Source organism: Myotis davidii, unplaced genomic scaffold (genome assembly GCF_000327345.1).
Source record: "Myotis davidii unplaced genomic scaffold, ASM32734v1 scaffold161, whole genome shotgun sequence".
NCBI lineage: Eukaryota > Metazoa > Chordata > Mammalia > Chiroptera > Vespertilionidae > Myotis > Myotis davidii.
In genome coordinates this window covers 551,990-569,737 of record NW_006291567.1, presented here as the reverse complement: position 1 = coordinate 569,737, position 17,748 = coordinate 551,990, and the positions used below count along the sequence as shown (strand labels likewise).

The 17,748-nt window shown below is 38.7% G+C and overlaps 1 protein-coding gene across 2 annotated transcripts in view; it reads right to left on the bottom strand.

Annotated features, from left to right (window-relative positions):
* The window catches only part of LOC102770778 (chromosome unknown open reading frame, human CXorf23), a 50,718-nt gene that overhangs the window by 4,126 nt on the left and 28,844 nt on the right, over positions 1 to 17,748 (bottom strand). For both annotated transcript variants that reach the window (XM_015564874.1, XM_015564875.1), the window contains exons 9-11: positions 15,206 to 15,308; positions 13,415 to 13,507; positions 10,521 to 10,676 (exon numbers count right to left, since the gene is read on the bottom strand). In XM_015564874.1, the coding sequence (XP_015420360.1) occupies positions 10,521 to 10,676; positions 13,415 to 13,507; positions 15,206 to 15,308 (352 nt within the window). The remainder of the gene's footprint in view (positions 1 to 10,520; positions 10,677 to 13,414; positions 13,508 to 15,205; positions 15,309 to 17,748) is intronic.

The window sequence follows — 17,748 nt, the reverse complement described above, 5'->3', positions numbered from 1 at the left end:
GGAGGAGACATATGTAATACTTTTTGTAATACTTTAAGCAATTAAAAAAAATAATAATAATAAAATAATAATAATATTGAATGTAAACTATAATTGAAAAATAAAATAGTATCCTGCAAAAAAAAAAGTACGAAGTGGAAAAAAAAATGTACAATTAGCCCTGGCTAGTGCCAGTGTGCTGCTCAGTGGTTAGTGTCAGCCCACGCACCAAAGGGTCACAGGTTCGATTCCAGGTCAAGGGAATGTACCTGGGTTGCAGGTTCAATCCCCTGCCCCAGTCGGGGTATGTGCGGGAGGCAAACAATCAATGTGTCTCACATCGAAGTTTCTCTCTCTCTTCCTCTTCTTCCCCCTCCCTCCCATTCTCTCTAAAAAAAAAAAAAAAGTGGAAAAAATATCCTCAGTGAGGATTAACAAAGAAGAACATACAGTTATTCTGAATCATGTTCACCTTTGACATAGCTTCTTCTATACCACCTTTTGGATTAATCCCTCCATTCTTCCAATTTTTTGAAAACCTAACTAAGCAGAATGCTGAACTAGCTAAACAAGCATCACCCTCGGCTAGATTTTTATAACTTGACACTTATGTCATTGAAAATGTCCCCTTGTTGGTCTTCCTGTATCTCAAATCCTCCCTATAACCCTGCCTACCCATTGCTTACCAAGCAATCATCAAGTACCACTTTCTCCTTAGTCGAGGAAGATGTCCTATTACTACCACATCGCATCCTATTTTACCCAGTTTTTGAGGTCCTCTATAGTTTGTACACCCATCTCTCTACCCAACTCTACATTCTACTGCCAAACATGGATCTTTGGCCATAGTCCCTTCTATGTCCTGCTCCTCTCCATGGCTCAGTTCATAATCTACCTCATCTGTGAAGAGAGTAGAAATCAAAGTACTTAGCATACTCACCATTCCTAACATGTTGACCTTTTCCTCCTCTCTTTAGGTATTTACCACCTGTGAAATTCACGTCTTCAAAAGTATGGTTGTACAGCAAATAGTTAATATAGTATACCTAACTGCTATCCTTTGAAAGGCCTGCTTACAAGGTTGGCCATTGGCTGGCATCTGGAAACTTAGATTTCAGGAAGGTTCCCACCACTGATGAGTGTCTAAACCAGGGGTGGGCAAACTTTTTGACTCGAGGGCCACAATGGGTTCTTAAACTGGACCGGAGGGCCAGAACAAAAGCATGGATGGAATGTTTGTGTGAACTAATACATGTTAACACTGCTGCTGGTGAAGGAGCGGAGGGGGGAGCAAGAGAACCCTCTGCTCTTTCGGCTCCGTGAGCCGGATAGAACAGCCGAATGGGCCGGATCCGGCCGGTGGGCCGTAGTTTGCCCACGGCTGGTCTAAACTATGCAAATAATAAAGTCTATGCTGAACACCTGATTTCCTTGTGAGAGTCTGGAATTCGAGTATGTCTGGCAGGGGGTGCCTACGTGACCAGCTCCCAATAAGCCCAATGAACACTGAGTCTCTACCAAGCTTCCCTGGCTAGCAACATTTCACATGTGTTTTCACAGTTCATTGCTAGGGGAATTAAGCAAGTTCTTTGTGACTCTACTGGGAGCGGACTCTTGAAACTTACATCTGGTGTCCCCTGGACTTTGCCCAGGTACCAATTTCCTTTGCTGACTGTGCTGTGCAGCCTTCAACAGTAACACATCATAGTCACGAGTGTCACTAAATGCTGAGTCCTCGGCGTCCTCCCAAGGGTGAACCTGGGGGTGGTCTTGGGGTCCTCTGACACAATGGCTGCTGTTCACTAATTTTTTAGAGTTATGGATGGATGTGCTTATATGAGTGTTATGTATGTATGTGTTGTGTGTGTGCATGTATGATTAGATTTGATTCATTCAACAAGCATTTTCCAAAGATAGACTACATGAAATGCAATAGGGGAATATATAAAAACTAATGAGGTGCCCACTATCCTTAAGGAGTTGACCATCTATATGGAGAAATGGGAAGGTAAAGGGCAACAGTTAGAGCCCTGCCAGCAGTGGCTCAGTGGTTGAGCACCGACTTATGAATCAGGAGGCCACAGTTCAATTCCCGGTCAGGGCACATGCCTGGGTTGCTGGCTCAATCCCTAGTGGGGGGCATGCAGGAGGCAGCTGATCAATGATTCTCTCTCATCATTGATGTTTCTGTCTCTCTCTCCCTCTCCCTTCCTCTCTGAAATAAAAAGTATTTTTTAGTAAGAGCAACAGTTAGAAATCAAATGCAAGGGCAGCTAAAGAGGGGAGGGGGTTTGGTAAGGCTTTACAGTGGATCTTAAAAGGAAATCAGGATTTAAACAAAAAAGGTGGGAGCTGGAAGTTATTTCTAGCCAAGAGAAAACAGCAGGCACAAAGATACAAATATGTGAAAACATATGTTATGCTCCAAAAAGCAGAGGGCCCATGGAGAAATGTGGTTAGAAAGGTAGCTTAAGGCAGGACCTGCCTAACAAGTCTAGTCTCTTTTTTCGTAGGAACAAAACCTTTGGAAGGTGCTTGCACAAGAGTGATACAATTCAACCTGTGTCTTGGGACAACTGTGCTAGTAGTGAAGGAATAGAATAAGCAAATCATGAGGCAAGGAAATAAGTTAGACGTTTCAAAGAGTCTAGGAACAGACCGGGAATACATAAGGATATAGCATACAGTAAAGGTGGCATTTTCCATCAGTGGGGAAAGGACAAATTATTCAATAATGTTAGAAAAACTGACTACTCACAGGAGAAAAAATGAGATCCTGACCTCACATCATATCATAAAAGTAAATTCTAAATGGAATAAATATTTATATGTTTAAATTTTATGACCATAAACATAACCATTAAAGTTATTTTAAAAAACCATAAGGAATTTTTATAAGCATAAGCATGACACTTGACAGATTCACCAACATTTACAAGTTCTGTAACATAAAAGCCATCACAAACAGCTGACAAACATCAAATAAATACCACCAAATGCATGACAGATGAATGCCTCAGTAAATCAGAAGCTCCTACAAATCAACCCCTTGACAGAAATGCCAGGGAAGCATAGAAATAAGGAAATTGAGGGAAGAAATACAAATGGCCAATACATTCATAAAAATATAGTCACATCATTAATAATCAAAGAAAGGCAGATGAGAACTGTTTTCTGCTATCAAATAAAGACTGATTGATGATGTGGAGTGCTGGCGAGAGGGTGTAGGTAAACAGGCCTCTTCATATACCTCTCTGAGAGCAGAAATGAAGGCAGTATGGCAAGGTACCAAAGCACCAATATCCCCCATGGTATTAACTGAAAATAATGAAAACCTGTAAGCTATCCAGAAGTCATCAACAGAGTCTTGGTTAAGGAAATCAGCAATCATCAAAAGGTGCTATACATATCCTTAGGGGTATATAAAGACTTTGCAAGGAGTATGCGGGTACAACTAGTTTGGAGGGAATTAATCTCCAGATCTTCAAATTCCCAATGCTTGCTTTCCAGAATTAACCTGCCTGAACATCTCATTAAGTCTGATGTCCTACCTCCCATTTTGCACAAGAAAAATATGCCTTCTTATCCCAAATCTGATTACTTTGCATTACCTGGAGACCCCCCACCAAAAAAAGGGGGCAATTGGAAATAGTGGTGATAGTGTGAAAAAAAGAACCCACCCTAGCAGCTAGTAATAAATACCATGCGATGGTTTCTGATTCTTTGCTTTTGTTTAATAAAACAGAAAGAGGAAAAACTGAGCTGTCAGTGAAACACTCAAAATACTTTTTGATGATAGATCACTAAATAATTTTTTCTGACCTATAATTCAAAGTGAGTCCAAAGAACCGAGTGGTATTGCTATAATAAAAGTCCTTTCATTCCCATCTATACAATCAAATAAATAAGGTTTCTTAGGACTTATATCTATAAAAAGAAAAAATAGAATTAGAATGTATACTTGAAAACTATATTATTCTAGTAGCAATAAGTATTATTCATCTATGAACACATAAACGAATTAAAAAGAGAAATACATTTCTAATAAAATGTCTGTGTCTAATCAATACTTAATAAAATCTGCAATACGTTTATGCTACTTCGATCAACAGTAATGTTAACTCAATCCAGGAGAAATATTTAACACCTAATAGTCACAGAAATCAATTATTAACATTTTATGTCAAACTTGATTTGGTTATCAGTAAAAGACTTTAAAAAAAAAAGTTGATGGGGGAAATGAAATAAAATCCAAATTCAAGGCAAAAAAGGAATGTTGTAAAAATTGCCACTGTTAAAAGAGCATGTTTGTACATCTTTTTAAATGGATGATGCTAGTGATCAAATTCCTGTGGTAGGCAGGTTCCACTGAAGAGATGATGTAACAGTTTTATTTAAGACTCAGTATCTATAATAATAAAAGTGTAATATGCTAATTAGACCAGACAGCCAAACAACCTTCCAGACAAAGCCAGGGCTGCGAGGGCCAAGCCCCTTGCACATTTTTCGTGCATTGGGCCTCTAGTTTATAATATGCCAGACAGTATATCCTGTATAACAATTTAAACTTATAATAAAAAATTAGATACCAAACTGAACATGTGCAACAAGGTTAATAATTTTTCAAAATTTTTGGGTATGTAAGCAAAAGTTTGAAAAGCACTGAAATAAGTAATACATCCATAGAGAGGAATAATACGCAGCCATTAAAAGGAATGAGTGGAATTACAGAATAAATGAGTCATAGAAATAAGAAGACTTGGAATGGCTGAAGTTGGGAGGAGGACTAGAGGATGAATGAGCCAAGTTTCTGCTATGGCTGGTAGCTGCAGAAGCTATGGACCACGAGGGAAAACCAATGGTCTGGGGAGGAGAGTCAATTTGATTTTACTTTTAACAGCATTTACTGTGATGTAATTCATATACTCTATAGTTCAACCATTTAAAGTGTTCAATGCAAGTTTTTCTAGTGTATTCAGAGCTGTGCAACCATCAATCACCGTAATCAGTTTTAGAATATTTCTTACCCCCACCCAAAAAAAAACATGCTGTATCATTTAATAGTCACACACACACACACCATTTCTCCTTAACACCTCCCTGTCCCTAGCAATCACTAAGCTACCTTCTGTCTCTATGGCTTGGTTTATTAAGAACATTTCCTATAGATGGAATCATACAGTGTGGTCTTTTGTGACTGGTTTCTGTCACTTAGCACCATGTTTTTAAGGGTCACCCATGCTGTAGCATGTGTCAGTACAAGTTTGATTTTGAACATGCTGAATTTGAGGCATTTTCAGGACATCCAAGTGAGGGTATCTGGAAGGCAGCTGGAAATCTGGGGTTCTGGAGAGTAGTTAGGGCTGAAGACATCACCAGAGGTGATGGCTAAAACCTTGGGAAAAATGAGGGCAATCAAGGCAAGTATAAACAAGGAATAAACGAAGAGAATAAAGAATATAACACTAGGGCCTGGCTGGCGTGGCTCAGTAGTTGAGCACTGGCCTATGAACCAGGAGGTCATAGTTTGATTTCCAGACAGGACACATGCCCAGGCTGTGGGCTCGATTCCCAGTAGGCATGCGTGCAAGGGGCAGCCAATCAATGATTCTCTCTCATCACTGATGTTTCTAACTCTCTCTCCCTCTCACTTCTTCTCTGAAATCAATAAAAATATATTTTTAAAAAGAATATAACACTAGGGAATGCGTGAATTTTTTTAAGGATGCATGGAAGAAACAAATCACTAAATAAGTAAGGCAGAGAAGTAGATAGTGAAACTGGAGGCTCAAGATCATAAATGTTTGAAGGAGAGGATGCTCCCATGCAACACTTTTGCATCCTGGTACACTTCAGTTTGAGGGACAGAGCAGGTATATAACTGATTTTTGTTCATTTGTCTGATCTTGGTTCCTGTTCTAATCTTTGTACTCCATGACTTTCAAGGTTTTTTTCAACTCAAAAAGCCTTAAGTCCCAGTCTGTAACTTCCTTCCTGCAGCATCTTTATGCTCTCTCCTTTCTCCCCTTCCCAGCCACAGACAGAGCTCTGATAGGTACCCAGCTGACAGGCCCCTGAGGACTGACTGCTGGAGAATCTCTGATGCTAAGGACTTCCAGGTCTTCCTAACCAAATGCACAGCTGCTGAGTGTTCAGAGACACTGTTCCCAGAGGTGGCCTCATAAATTCGTGCTAAGTCCTTTGTCCTATTCTGCTACATAGTCTGACTCTCAAGAGTTTCTGCAAACTTTTTGTGATGAGACGAGAATAAAAAAGAGGGGCACTTGTGAATGATAGTGGATAAAAGATTAGCCTTGCCCAGCCAGCCAGTGTGCTCAGTGGTTGAGTGTCAACCTATGAACCAGGAGGTCAGGGTTCAATTCCTGGTCAGGGCTCAATCCCCAGTGTGGGGCATGCAGGAGGCAACCAGGCAATGATTCTCTCTCATCATTGATGTTTCTATCTCTCTCCCCCTCTCTCTTCCTCTCTGAAATCAATAAAAGTATATATATTTTTAAAAAGACCAGCCTTGACCTAACCGGTTTGGCTCAGTGGATAGAGTGTCAGCCTATGGACTCAAGGGTCCCAGGTTCAATTCCGGTCAAGGGCATGTACCTTGGTTGCAGGCACATACCCAATAGGGAGTGTGCAGGAGGCAGCTGATCGATGTTTCTCTCTCATCGATGTTTCTGATTCTCTCTATCCCTCTCCCTTCCTCTCTGTAAAAAAATCAATAAAATATATATTTTAAAAAGCCCAGCCTTATTTCAGGTGGTAACAGACATTTCTCCAACCCCTTTATCTTTCAGCCTAAGCCCAGAATCCAATAGAAAAGAGGTGCAATAAAAGGGAATTTGGTTGCCAGGATGGGATTGATATGACAAGTGCATGATGAATGACGAGAAAGAATTTCAGTTCTGTACTTTCCTAATACTGCTTGGGAATCTTACTACTTTGTAGGCAGCTGGGGAACCAAGGTGGTTTTAGGGAAGCCACAATTGTTTTGGTTAGTGGGACAAGAGGACATAGGAGACAGGAAGCACGTCTGATGCACAGTAACCAAACCGCACTACAGTTGAGTGTCACAAGACTGCCACGCCATGAATGATCAGCCCGGCAATCTCAATACTGTGATGGAGTGAGAAGTCCAGACAAGATCAATCGAAACCTTCCTGGTGGACTTTGAGGCATGGGAGAAGAAGTCTAGAGTACCTAGATTAATGAATTGATGACACATCCTTAATTAATCTAGCTGGTGGTCTAGTAATGAAAAGAATGAAGTTCCTATTAGGGCAAAAAAGACAAAGCAGTGAACAATTGCTGCTCAGACTAAGGTTTCTCTCCAGGACAGTAGCTTCAAAGTTCCCTCTAATGCTGGACTTGGGATGAAAAGTGATGTAAATGGTACCTTACACCCAGTAACCCATTTGAGCAAAAGTGCCCCTAATCTAAGAGAAAGAGGAAGCAAGCAACATTAGAAGAAACCAAAGACTCCAGGCCTCTACCTCTTTTCTTTAGGGCATGAAAGTTGAGGTAAAATGGAATAATAGGTCTAAATCATCAGTTTATACACGTAGAATGGGGTTTCAGCACAATACTACTGGGACAGCTCTAAGGCCAAGTAAGCCTTAAGTACCTTGGTTCCCACTAACCAGAACGAAAATATGTTAAAAAACATCCACACACACACCTCTAACACCCAGTAAGCCTTAAGACCTTGGCAGAAACAGAGCTGCTGCAATGCCTCATTACTTTTCCTAAAGGTCAGGAGAGTGTGGAGCCCTGATATTAAGTAGGGTGCTAATAGTAGGAAGCCTGACTTCATGCCATACTTGTAGAGTTATGCCTTGTTCAAACACAATCTATAAAAGCCTGGCTGTGGCTTGTTTGCAGGCACTGACAATAGGCAGACTGAACAAACCCATGTCAAAGTAGCTACGGTACAAAGATATATGAAGCAGCATCCAGAGGGTTATGTCTAAGAAAAACAATAGAAGACACTGATTTTTTTTTAATTCAGTGTATTGGGACCACCTCTAACATACTCAAAAGGCAGTGAAAGGCAACAGGACAGGGCCAATGACCTGCACTGGCCATTAACCATAACTGCTACATTTTAGATAACACAAAAAGCCAGGTCAGTGTGGCTCAGTGACGGAGCATCAACCTATGAATCAGGTGGTCACAGTTCGATTCCCAGTTAGGGCACATGCCTGGACTGCAGGCTCGATCCCCAGCAGGGGGCGTTCAGGAGGCAGCCGATCAACAATGTTTTCTTTCATTGATGTTTCTATCTCTCTATCCCTCTCGCTTCCTCTCTCTCTAAAATAAATAAAAATATATTTAAAAAACACACACCATTTTTAAAAAAGCTTAAGCCCTAAAGATTAGAGACCTATATCAGGCTGTGGCTCCTTCTAGAACACACTCATCAGGTCCTAAGATGAAGGCTTGACGTCTGGTTTCTATTTGCTGCTAAGCGAGGTCAGTGGTCTGGAAGAACTGGGTGGTCGGTAGGAACAGGGCAAGGTGAGGCAAAAACAAGAATGATGAAATGGAGCAAGTCCAATGAGTGTATAGGAAGCATTGGCTGAGGCAAGCAGTCAAGTAATCGCCCAGGAGCCCCAAATCATGGCAAGAATAGAGGTAAAAATGGAATTGAATGAAGCTAACACTCAAAGTTCAGCAAAGAACTAACAGAAGAGAAACACATAACATGTACCTGAAACTCAACCATAAAGTTAAGGGAAAGGCTTGCTTCAGCCTTCCTCCTCAAGTGGAAATCAATGACTAGCTTCCCTGAGACCATGCAAGCTGCCACCTGTGATTGGGGATAAATATGTAGAAAGATCTGCTGCAAAGAAATTTGCCACACAAGTCAGGAAGAGAAGCTAGCACCTCAGTCCAACAGCAGGGAGGGGTATAAGAGGGGAAAATTATAGCAATTTCACTCCATTTTTAAAGGAAAGATGGCTTTCATAACACCTAGGATGACATACACAGTGAAATTAGAAACCTCTTCTAAGGTGCTCAATTAAAATTAGGAGGTGAGAGAAGTTCAGAAGATATATCTAATTTCAAAACTGAAAAAAATCAGCTGTAAACTCCATTCTATTGATCCATGTTTTAAAAAACAAGTTTTACTAAAACCACTAAGCAAGCTCAGTGTAAAGGCTTCACAGGTATGAATATTTAAGGAAACATTTATGGTTAACAAATTTATAAAACCACAGTTGGACTATTGGATAGCAACACTAAATATACAGACATTTCCCAGAAGAAAATATTCTTCCATAATTATTAACAAAGATTAATAAAAATATTGACAAAATAACCTCCCTTAACTGATATAATTCTATTATTCTCATTTTAAAATATAATATGTAGCATGTAATTTTATATCATATTGATGCTGTATTTTCAAATACCAATATGGTAAATTTAAATAAAATCTATCTACAACTAAAAGAGTATGAAATTCAAATGATCAAGTAAAGAAACTTTTCTAAAAATATACTTTATTTTAGAGAGGAAGGGAAAGGGGGAGAGAGAGATATAAACATCAATAATGAGAGAGAATCATTGATAGGCTGTCTTCTGCATGCCCCACACTAGGAATCAAGCCTACAACCCAGGCGTGTGCCCTGACCAGGAATCGAACCATGACCTCCTAGTTCAGTGATGGCGAACCTATGACACGCGTGTCAGAGGTGACACGCGTACTCATTTTTTTGGTTGATTTTTCTTTGTTAAATGGCATTTAAATATATAAAATAAATATCAAAAATGTAAGTCTTTGTTTTACTATGGTTGCAAATATCAAAAAATTTCTATATGTGACACGGCATCAGAGTTAAGTTACGGTTTTTCAAAATGCTGACACGCTGAGCTCAAAAGGTTCGCCATCACTGTACCTAGTTTTTAGGTTGACACTCAACCACTGAGCCATGCCAGCAGAGCAAGAAACTTTTTATTAGCATGAAGAGTTAGCATAAAGTAGTGATGCTTACACAGCATTCTGAATGTAATTAATACCATTGAATTGTATACCTAAAAATGGTTAAAATGGTAAATTTTTTATATATTTTATCAAAATAAAGCATATATGAGTAGGGGAAAATGAAGAGTTAGCATATTTTGCAATTATGTACCCTTTTTCTACAGTCAGTTCAATATTTTTTGGTACTTAGATAATTCATATTTTATAAGGCTAAAATATATCAGTTAAAAGTCTACCTGAATTTCCATTTCAAAAATGAATCATAGAGGAGATATTCTAAGGTAAAAAGTTTCAACAGCTGTTATATTTAAAATATTTGAGGTATAACAGCTAAAAGCATTTTCAGATTAAACAGTCTCACAGCACTATTACCACTGCTCCTTGAAGTTTTTCTGCAACTATTATACAATAAGAGTATTTTTGAAACCTAGGTTGTTTCCCAAGTCAAATTAAATTAAAAACCCAATTTATCTATTAATCAGAGATAATTTATGAGTTCCAAAGTCACTCAGTATTTTTAATGAATCATAATCCAACTAACCTTTCTTTTCCTCAGCAATCTTTCTCTGTATTTTTTAGTGAAAAATCCCTTTGAACCAGCATACCGTAAACGCTGATATTTAGCCTGAATGTTCAAGCTCTTCTTTACTAGGCCTGATTTACCATAGGGCTTCAGCCTGCCACCTCTAAACTTGGCCTGAAAAGGAAAGAAATAATTAAATCTTAAAACTATAGCTTCCAAATCTACTTTATTAGAGTAAGAAATGGAAAAATGTCTGGTATTTAGAGCTGCCCTTGATTCTAGCCACTACAAATATTAAAAGGGAAGAGGTTAATGATGGAAATAAAGTACATTTTTCTCAAACTAGTTTCCTAGCTTATTTTTTAAAAACTTTTTGCATTGATTTTAAAGAGAGGAAGGGAGGGGAGGGAGAGAGACAGAGAGAGAGAGAGAGAGAGAGAGAGAGAGAGAGAGAGAGAGAGAGAGACATTGATCAATTGCCTCCCACACATGTCCAGACCAGGGATGGAAACTGCAACCTGGATATGTGCCCTGACTGGGAATCAAACCCGTCACCTCTTGGTATACAGGATGATGCTCCAAACAACTGAGCCACACTGGCCAAGGGTTATATAAAAATTTACAAATTCACATAAAACCATTTTTAAAACCATTAAGTTAAATAATTTTGAAATTGATCACGCTAAGAAAAATACAACTTCCAAAACCTCTAATGAGCTGAAATTTTCCTTCTTATTCATAGTGAAATATATCAAATCACAAATTGAGGGAAGGCATTAAGTATCAACGTCTATGTAAGAATAAAAACACTCTCTTAACTTTATTCTTGTCAGTACCTTCAAGCCAATATTTCTTTTTTAATCCTAAACCAAGGATATGTTTTTATTGAATTGAGAGAGAGAGGAAGTGGGACGGGGGGAGAGAGAGAAACATTAATGTGAGAGAGAACCATCCAGTGGCTGCCTCCCCAACACACCCTGACTGAGAATCAAACCTGCAAATAGATATGTGCCCTGACCAGGAATCAAACCTGCAATCTTTTTGGTGCTCGGGACAATGCTCCAATCAACTGAGCCACCTAGCCAGAAAAAACTAATCTTTCTTTAACATAAAAATTCCCTTAGCAAGTATTTTCAAGTTAAGAATTATACTTAAAAAGACTGCCCAAAATTACAATAGATGTAAAATGACAATGAATTGTTGTGTTTCCCATGTGGAAATGTACAAATGGTATATAATAATGGAGTAATTATAAAAACTAAGTATATTCTTCTTTCCACAATTATTTAACAATGGGTATGTCATGCATAAAGAAGTATATAAGTTTATAAAAAGTATATAAACCACACCTATTTTCCAATTATTTTTTAAGACTATAAAAAATTCAGGTAAAACAGAATTATGAGACAGCAATTTTGTTAAAACTACTTGCATACTATTTACAATGTCCACTGTTACATATCTCATAAGGTGATTACTAATTCTGGCTTTGAATTAGTCCAATTCAAAGTAATTGGACCAATATAAAAAGTAAATTTTAATCAAATCCTTTTCTTAGGAAGGATTATTTCCTCCTCCTATTTTACTATAAAGGATTGTGGACTTCCAAATAATCATAAAATGTTACACAGCTTCAAATGAATGGTCAAGAAAATTATTGCATATATTTTTTAAAAATTTATAATTAATGTCAATGAACTTTTCATTAAGGAGGAAGGATAACATGAAAGAACTCATAACAACTGTAGAAAAAGACTACAATCAACTTTATCTGACCAATGATTAGAACAACATGTAGGAAGCACTTAAATCTGAAAGTCCATTGACAGAGTTTCAAAGCTATGCAGACATCACATTTTTAGTTAATGATTTTAAGACATTAAAAGATGGTATAAAACATGTTTATATATTCTATGGCCATAGCTATTTTTGAAAACCTAATGTCACACGTGTGTTTAGGTACGTGAACTATTGACTAAAATGCTATCTACTCAATGCCTACTAATTGTGTTGCTACCAGTGGAAAAAATCTTTTGACATCTTAAAATTTTGACTCTCAAGAAGCCAGGTATTAACAGATCACTCAGCTACCCTCCTACTCTATGGTTTGAGGACAGTTTATAATATCTTTCTGCTCATACTAACTTCCTACTGAGCTAACTACTCCGTCCAGCCTGCTTGCTCCTTTCACACACAAAAACCTCAGATTCTTCTTTTTTGGGGGGTAGGGAAAACACTGTGGAATGAAAAATATGAATAAAGTACCTATCATAAGCAGGAAAATCAGTCCAGGTGGGTTTAAAAAGCACTTCAACTTCTGAGAGCAAGAAAAGAGAAATACACTACTATTCATATCCGTTACGTTTGGGGGATGAGGTTATCGGGATAATCAAACATGCTGGTTGATTAAAACTATCACTTACATCAGACATAGCTGTACACAAATAATGTGATGGAGTATCTTTAACAAAGCTTCCTGGATCAGAAACTTTCTCTGATGGTCGATCCAGAAGGCCTTTGAGGGCTGCATGTCTATTTGTGGGCAGGGTTTTTTATATCTGTAAATCCTGGAGAAGGTTCTATAGCTATGCACTTTTGTCTTAGAGATAAAGGGACAGACTTAGAAGAAGGGTTTGAGACCTGGCCTGCCTCCCCACTGAAAGCCATTCTGTGTATTTTTTTTATGTATTTGTATTTCCATGTAATATTTGTAAAAATGTTCCACTGGCTACAAAAAAATTGAAAATCAAGTCCTGAGGAAAGAAGTCATCATTAAATTGATTAAAGTTAACTCTAAGTGTCCAGAAAGAATATAGCTACTATAAACAGCTTTGAATTTAGCCATTACTTAAAGCATTATGTTCAAAGCATAAACCAAAAGCTAGAATTAAATGGAAAATAACACTCAATACCTTATAAGGTCTAAAGCCCCTTCTCTTTTGATGCTTTCTCTTAACTTCAAATGCCTTGTGAGTAATGTTGTTGCTTCTCTCCATAGTATAATCCTGTGTGGAAAAAGTATTAGCATGGGTTAATACATGTTAAAGTTTACTTTTAAAACTTCATTTTATTATTAAGCACCCATTTTAAATGTACAGGATTAAGAACACAAAACATGTAGCATGTAGCTTAACTATAGGAACATATATATATCTTCCTTCACATAAACCATGCTAGTTTGTGAAGGGCTAGTTTAATTCACAAACGTGAGAAGTGTAAAAAAATACTCCTGCATAACACAATGGGTAACTTTTACAAAATGGACTAAAAATGTAGGATTTATTCAAGCATGCAGAAGAGAAACCAACCCATTATTATCAGGAGTTGCTAGAATCCCCATTGTATAAGAAAACAAATTCTCAACACTGTAGGAGGCAGGTTTTGCTGCTCAGATCAATTATTTGAGCAAATGCTCCTACCATGACTAGGAAACTATCAGAAGTCAGAGAATTAAGACAGTAACTACAAAGAACCTGAACCTTTTGATGGGAACAGAAAAGATAGGGCCCATTCTGAAAGATGGCTTCTTTTCCCCCAAAATAATCCTATATAATAAAAGGGTAAATGCAAATTGACCGAACGGCAGGACCACTGGTTGCTGTGATGCGCACTGACCACCAGGAGCTGCCCCCTCGTGGTCAGTGCACTTCCACAGGGGAAGCGCCACTCAGCTGCTTAGCCACAAGCCAGGCTGACAGTGAGTGCAGCAGTGGGTGGGGAGAAGCAGGCTTAAGCCGTCAGTTGGACATCCCCTGAGGGCTCCCAGACTGCTAAAGGGCACAGGCCAGGCTGAGGGAACCCCCTACCCCCCGCCGCCAGTGTATGAATGTTGTGTACCAGCCCTCTAATAGTCTTATAACCTCTTTATTCCATTTGAGTCTATACTTCTCAAATATTCCTTTCATACCTTTACCTCTCTCCTCAGTTAAAAAAAAAGTCACAGCCCAGCTGGCGCAACTCAGTGGTTGAGCATTGACCTATGAACCAGGAGGTCATGGTTCCATTCGAGGTCAGGGCTTGGGTTGCTGTGCCCGCAACCCAGGTACATGCCCTTGACCGGAATCGAACCTGGGACCTTTCAGTCCGCAAGCCGACGCTCTATCCACTGAGCCAAACCGGTTTCGGCTGCACTTGCTTCTTACAAATAGAGTACTGCAGCTGAGATTAGGTTACAAACACACTCTGGTGTCTATCTTTCTAGACATCACTTGCTTGCTCTTATGGAAGCCAGCTGCCATTTGTGAACTGCCCTATGAAAAGGCAAATCTTTAAAAACAAAAAGTAGATTAGAAGTTAGCATGCATAAGGGCTCTTACTGGGGTCACAAAAATGTTCTAAAACTGGATTATGGTAATGGTTACACATCTTGGTAAATTTACAAAAAATTATTAAATCATACCCCTAAAACAGGTAAATTTCATGGTATGTAAGTTATATCTTAATAACACTGTTCTTAAGTAAAGAAAGCTAGTTATATAATAAGTACAATAAAATCCTGCTAAATCAAATAAGAGATGACCATTTCTTCTGTCATAATTATATGCCTCAACAGAATCTTAATGTTAAACAAAAGAATTATAACCCATACTTACTGAACAATTAGTTATAGACATTATGAAAAATATTGGTGATCCCTGTACACACAGATATAGCTGAGGAAGATAGAATGGAGAAAAATGAAAAATTTAGAACTGCAATCTTACCATGTAAAGAGTCTGAGTAAACTTTCTATAATTTGAACTTGTAACATATTGATGGTTTGGGAAGCTATCATCATGAGATGAAAAACAGGAAAACTGATTATTCCTAATAAAATGAGAGACAGAAAATCAGAATCTTTTATTAGTTTACTTTCATCCAACAAATAAACATGAGAAATCAAATTATCCCCTTCAGAGACAAAGTGGCACAACAGTAAAAATAATCTCAATTATCTATCACTACTAAAATCACAAATAGTTTCCAAGGTTAAAACCTTCATTTATCAACAAACATTATTTAGCTGAGTGTAAGTTAACAACAGGGGTAAAACAGTATTCCTTGGACCAGCATTCTCAATCTGGGGTCCAAGGACAGGCCTTCTGAGGGCTGTAACGCCTTGGAACCATGAGAATGTGTATTTTCTGAGGGTAGAAAATAACTGCTCTCAAGCCTTTGGCAGCACTAGACCCCTCTTGCCAACAAACTCTTAGTGGTGAAAGCACCAGAGATGAGGTGTGTGATGGGCTCAAAGTCCCCTCATGACAGAGCAGGGGCCTCTGACACTGCTGGGTCACAGAAGCCAAGGACAGCCCCCTCTACGCTCACCACAGGACCAGAAGCCAACAAGGGCTCTTCCCAGAGGGAGGGCAGCCCTATGTGGGATGGAGGTCCTTCCCTAGGCTTCTCCTCCAGCCCCGGGGTCTCATTTCCATAGCCTTCAGAGTCCTCTCCCTTTCCATCCCATATCTTCCCACGGTGCTCCTCACACCCTTTCTGCTCTACAGTGAACAAACGTCTCACTGCCTCGGCCCTGCTTCAGTCCATCCCACAGGTCTCTGTCCCTCAGTGACATGGGGACAAAATCCACACTCTTCATCATGATCCCTGAGGCCCTTCTTGCTCTGTCCCTTGCTGCTTGCCTGGCTGCTTCATTCCATTCTCCCTCCCCAGCATGCACACTGAGCTTCAGGAACATTTAGCTGCATGTGGCTCCTGGCACAGTCTCTCCTGCTTCCACGCCTTTGCATGTGTACTTCCTTCTGTGGTAAGTTCCTTCTAACTTAGAGCAACTTCCAGATTTAGCTCCACTTGCACCTGTTCCAGGAAGGCTTTCCCAGACCCCTCTATGGTGGCCTAGGCACCCCTGCTAAATGCATATGTAGCATCTCAGGTCTCTACCTGATCACTTGCATGTGTAACTGCTGGGGCACCTGTCTGTTTCACCCTGCAAGCTGATCCCTTCAGAGGAGACACCGTGGATGGTTTGTTTTGTGGCCCTAGCTCTGACCCCAGAACCTGACATGAATTAGCCATTCAGGTTTTTTTGAAATGTAAAAAAAAAAAAAACACAACAACAAGAACCCCACCCTATTTTCTGTCAAAATACTCCTGATAATGATAGTAAATCAAAAAATAGGGTGCAAAGCCACATCATAAGGATAATTTCAATTATTTAAAATATACACATATATGCCCAGAAATAAATAAATAAATTATAGAAAATGTACTAAACATTAATAGTGGTCATCTCTGACTAGTTAAATTAAGAATGTCTTATATTTTTGTTTTTCAACTTTGTTATATTCTTTCAGCTGTTTACTGCTAGCATGTTCTACTACTTGATGGACTTTATTTAAAATATCCTCTTTGCAAAGTGCCTGTCTGATAAGGGAGTAGTATCCAGAATTATAAATAACCATTACACCTCAATATTAAAAATACAAGAATCCAATTTTAAAAATGGACAAAGGATTTGAATAGATACTTTCCAAAGAAGACACAAAAAGCACATGGAAAGATGCTCAACAGCATTAGTCACTAGAGAAATGCAAATCAAAATGCCAATTAAATAATACTTTATGCCCACTAGAGTGGCTATAATAAAAAAGATGACAACACCAATGTTCACAATAGCCAAAAGATGGAAACCCAAATGTCCATCAACAGAAAAACAAGATGAGGATATCCATACAATGGCATATCATTCCGCTTTATAAAGGAATGAAGTTTTAAAAAAGACTAGAACTCTGACATATGACACAACATGGATGAAAAACATTATAAGTCAAATAAGCCAGACACAAAAGGATGATTACTGTAAGATTCTACTTACATATATACATGTAACTACAATAGGCAAATTCAGAGAGACAGAAAGAATATCAGGGGCTGGGGGCACGGTGTATGGGGAGTTAGAGTTTACTTTGTACAGAGTTCCTGTTTAAGAAGATTAAAAACTTCTGGAAGTGAACAGTGGTGATGGTTGCACAACATTGTGAATGTACCTAATGCCAATTAACTGTACACTTAAAAATGGTAAAATGTATGATATGCATATTTTACCACAATAAAACTTTTATAGATTTTTATATTTGATTTTTTGACCAGGCAAATGAGTGTCCAAGTTAAAGAACATATTTCCCAGCCTCCCTGCAGCTAGGCATGGCCAGGAGACTAAATTAAGACCAATGTTGCTAAAGTATCACATGGAAATTCCAGGAAGTCTTTAAAGAAAAGGCTGGAACGTGGACATGATGGCTAGGGC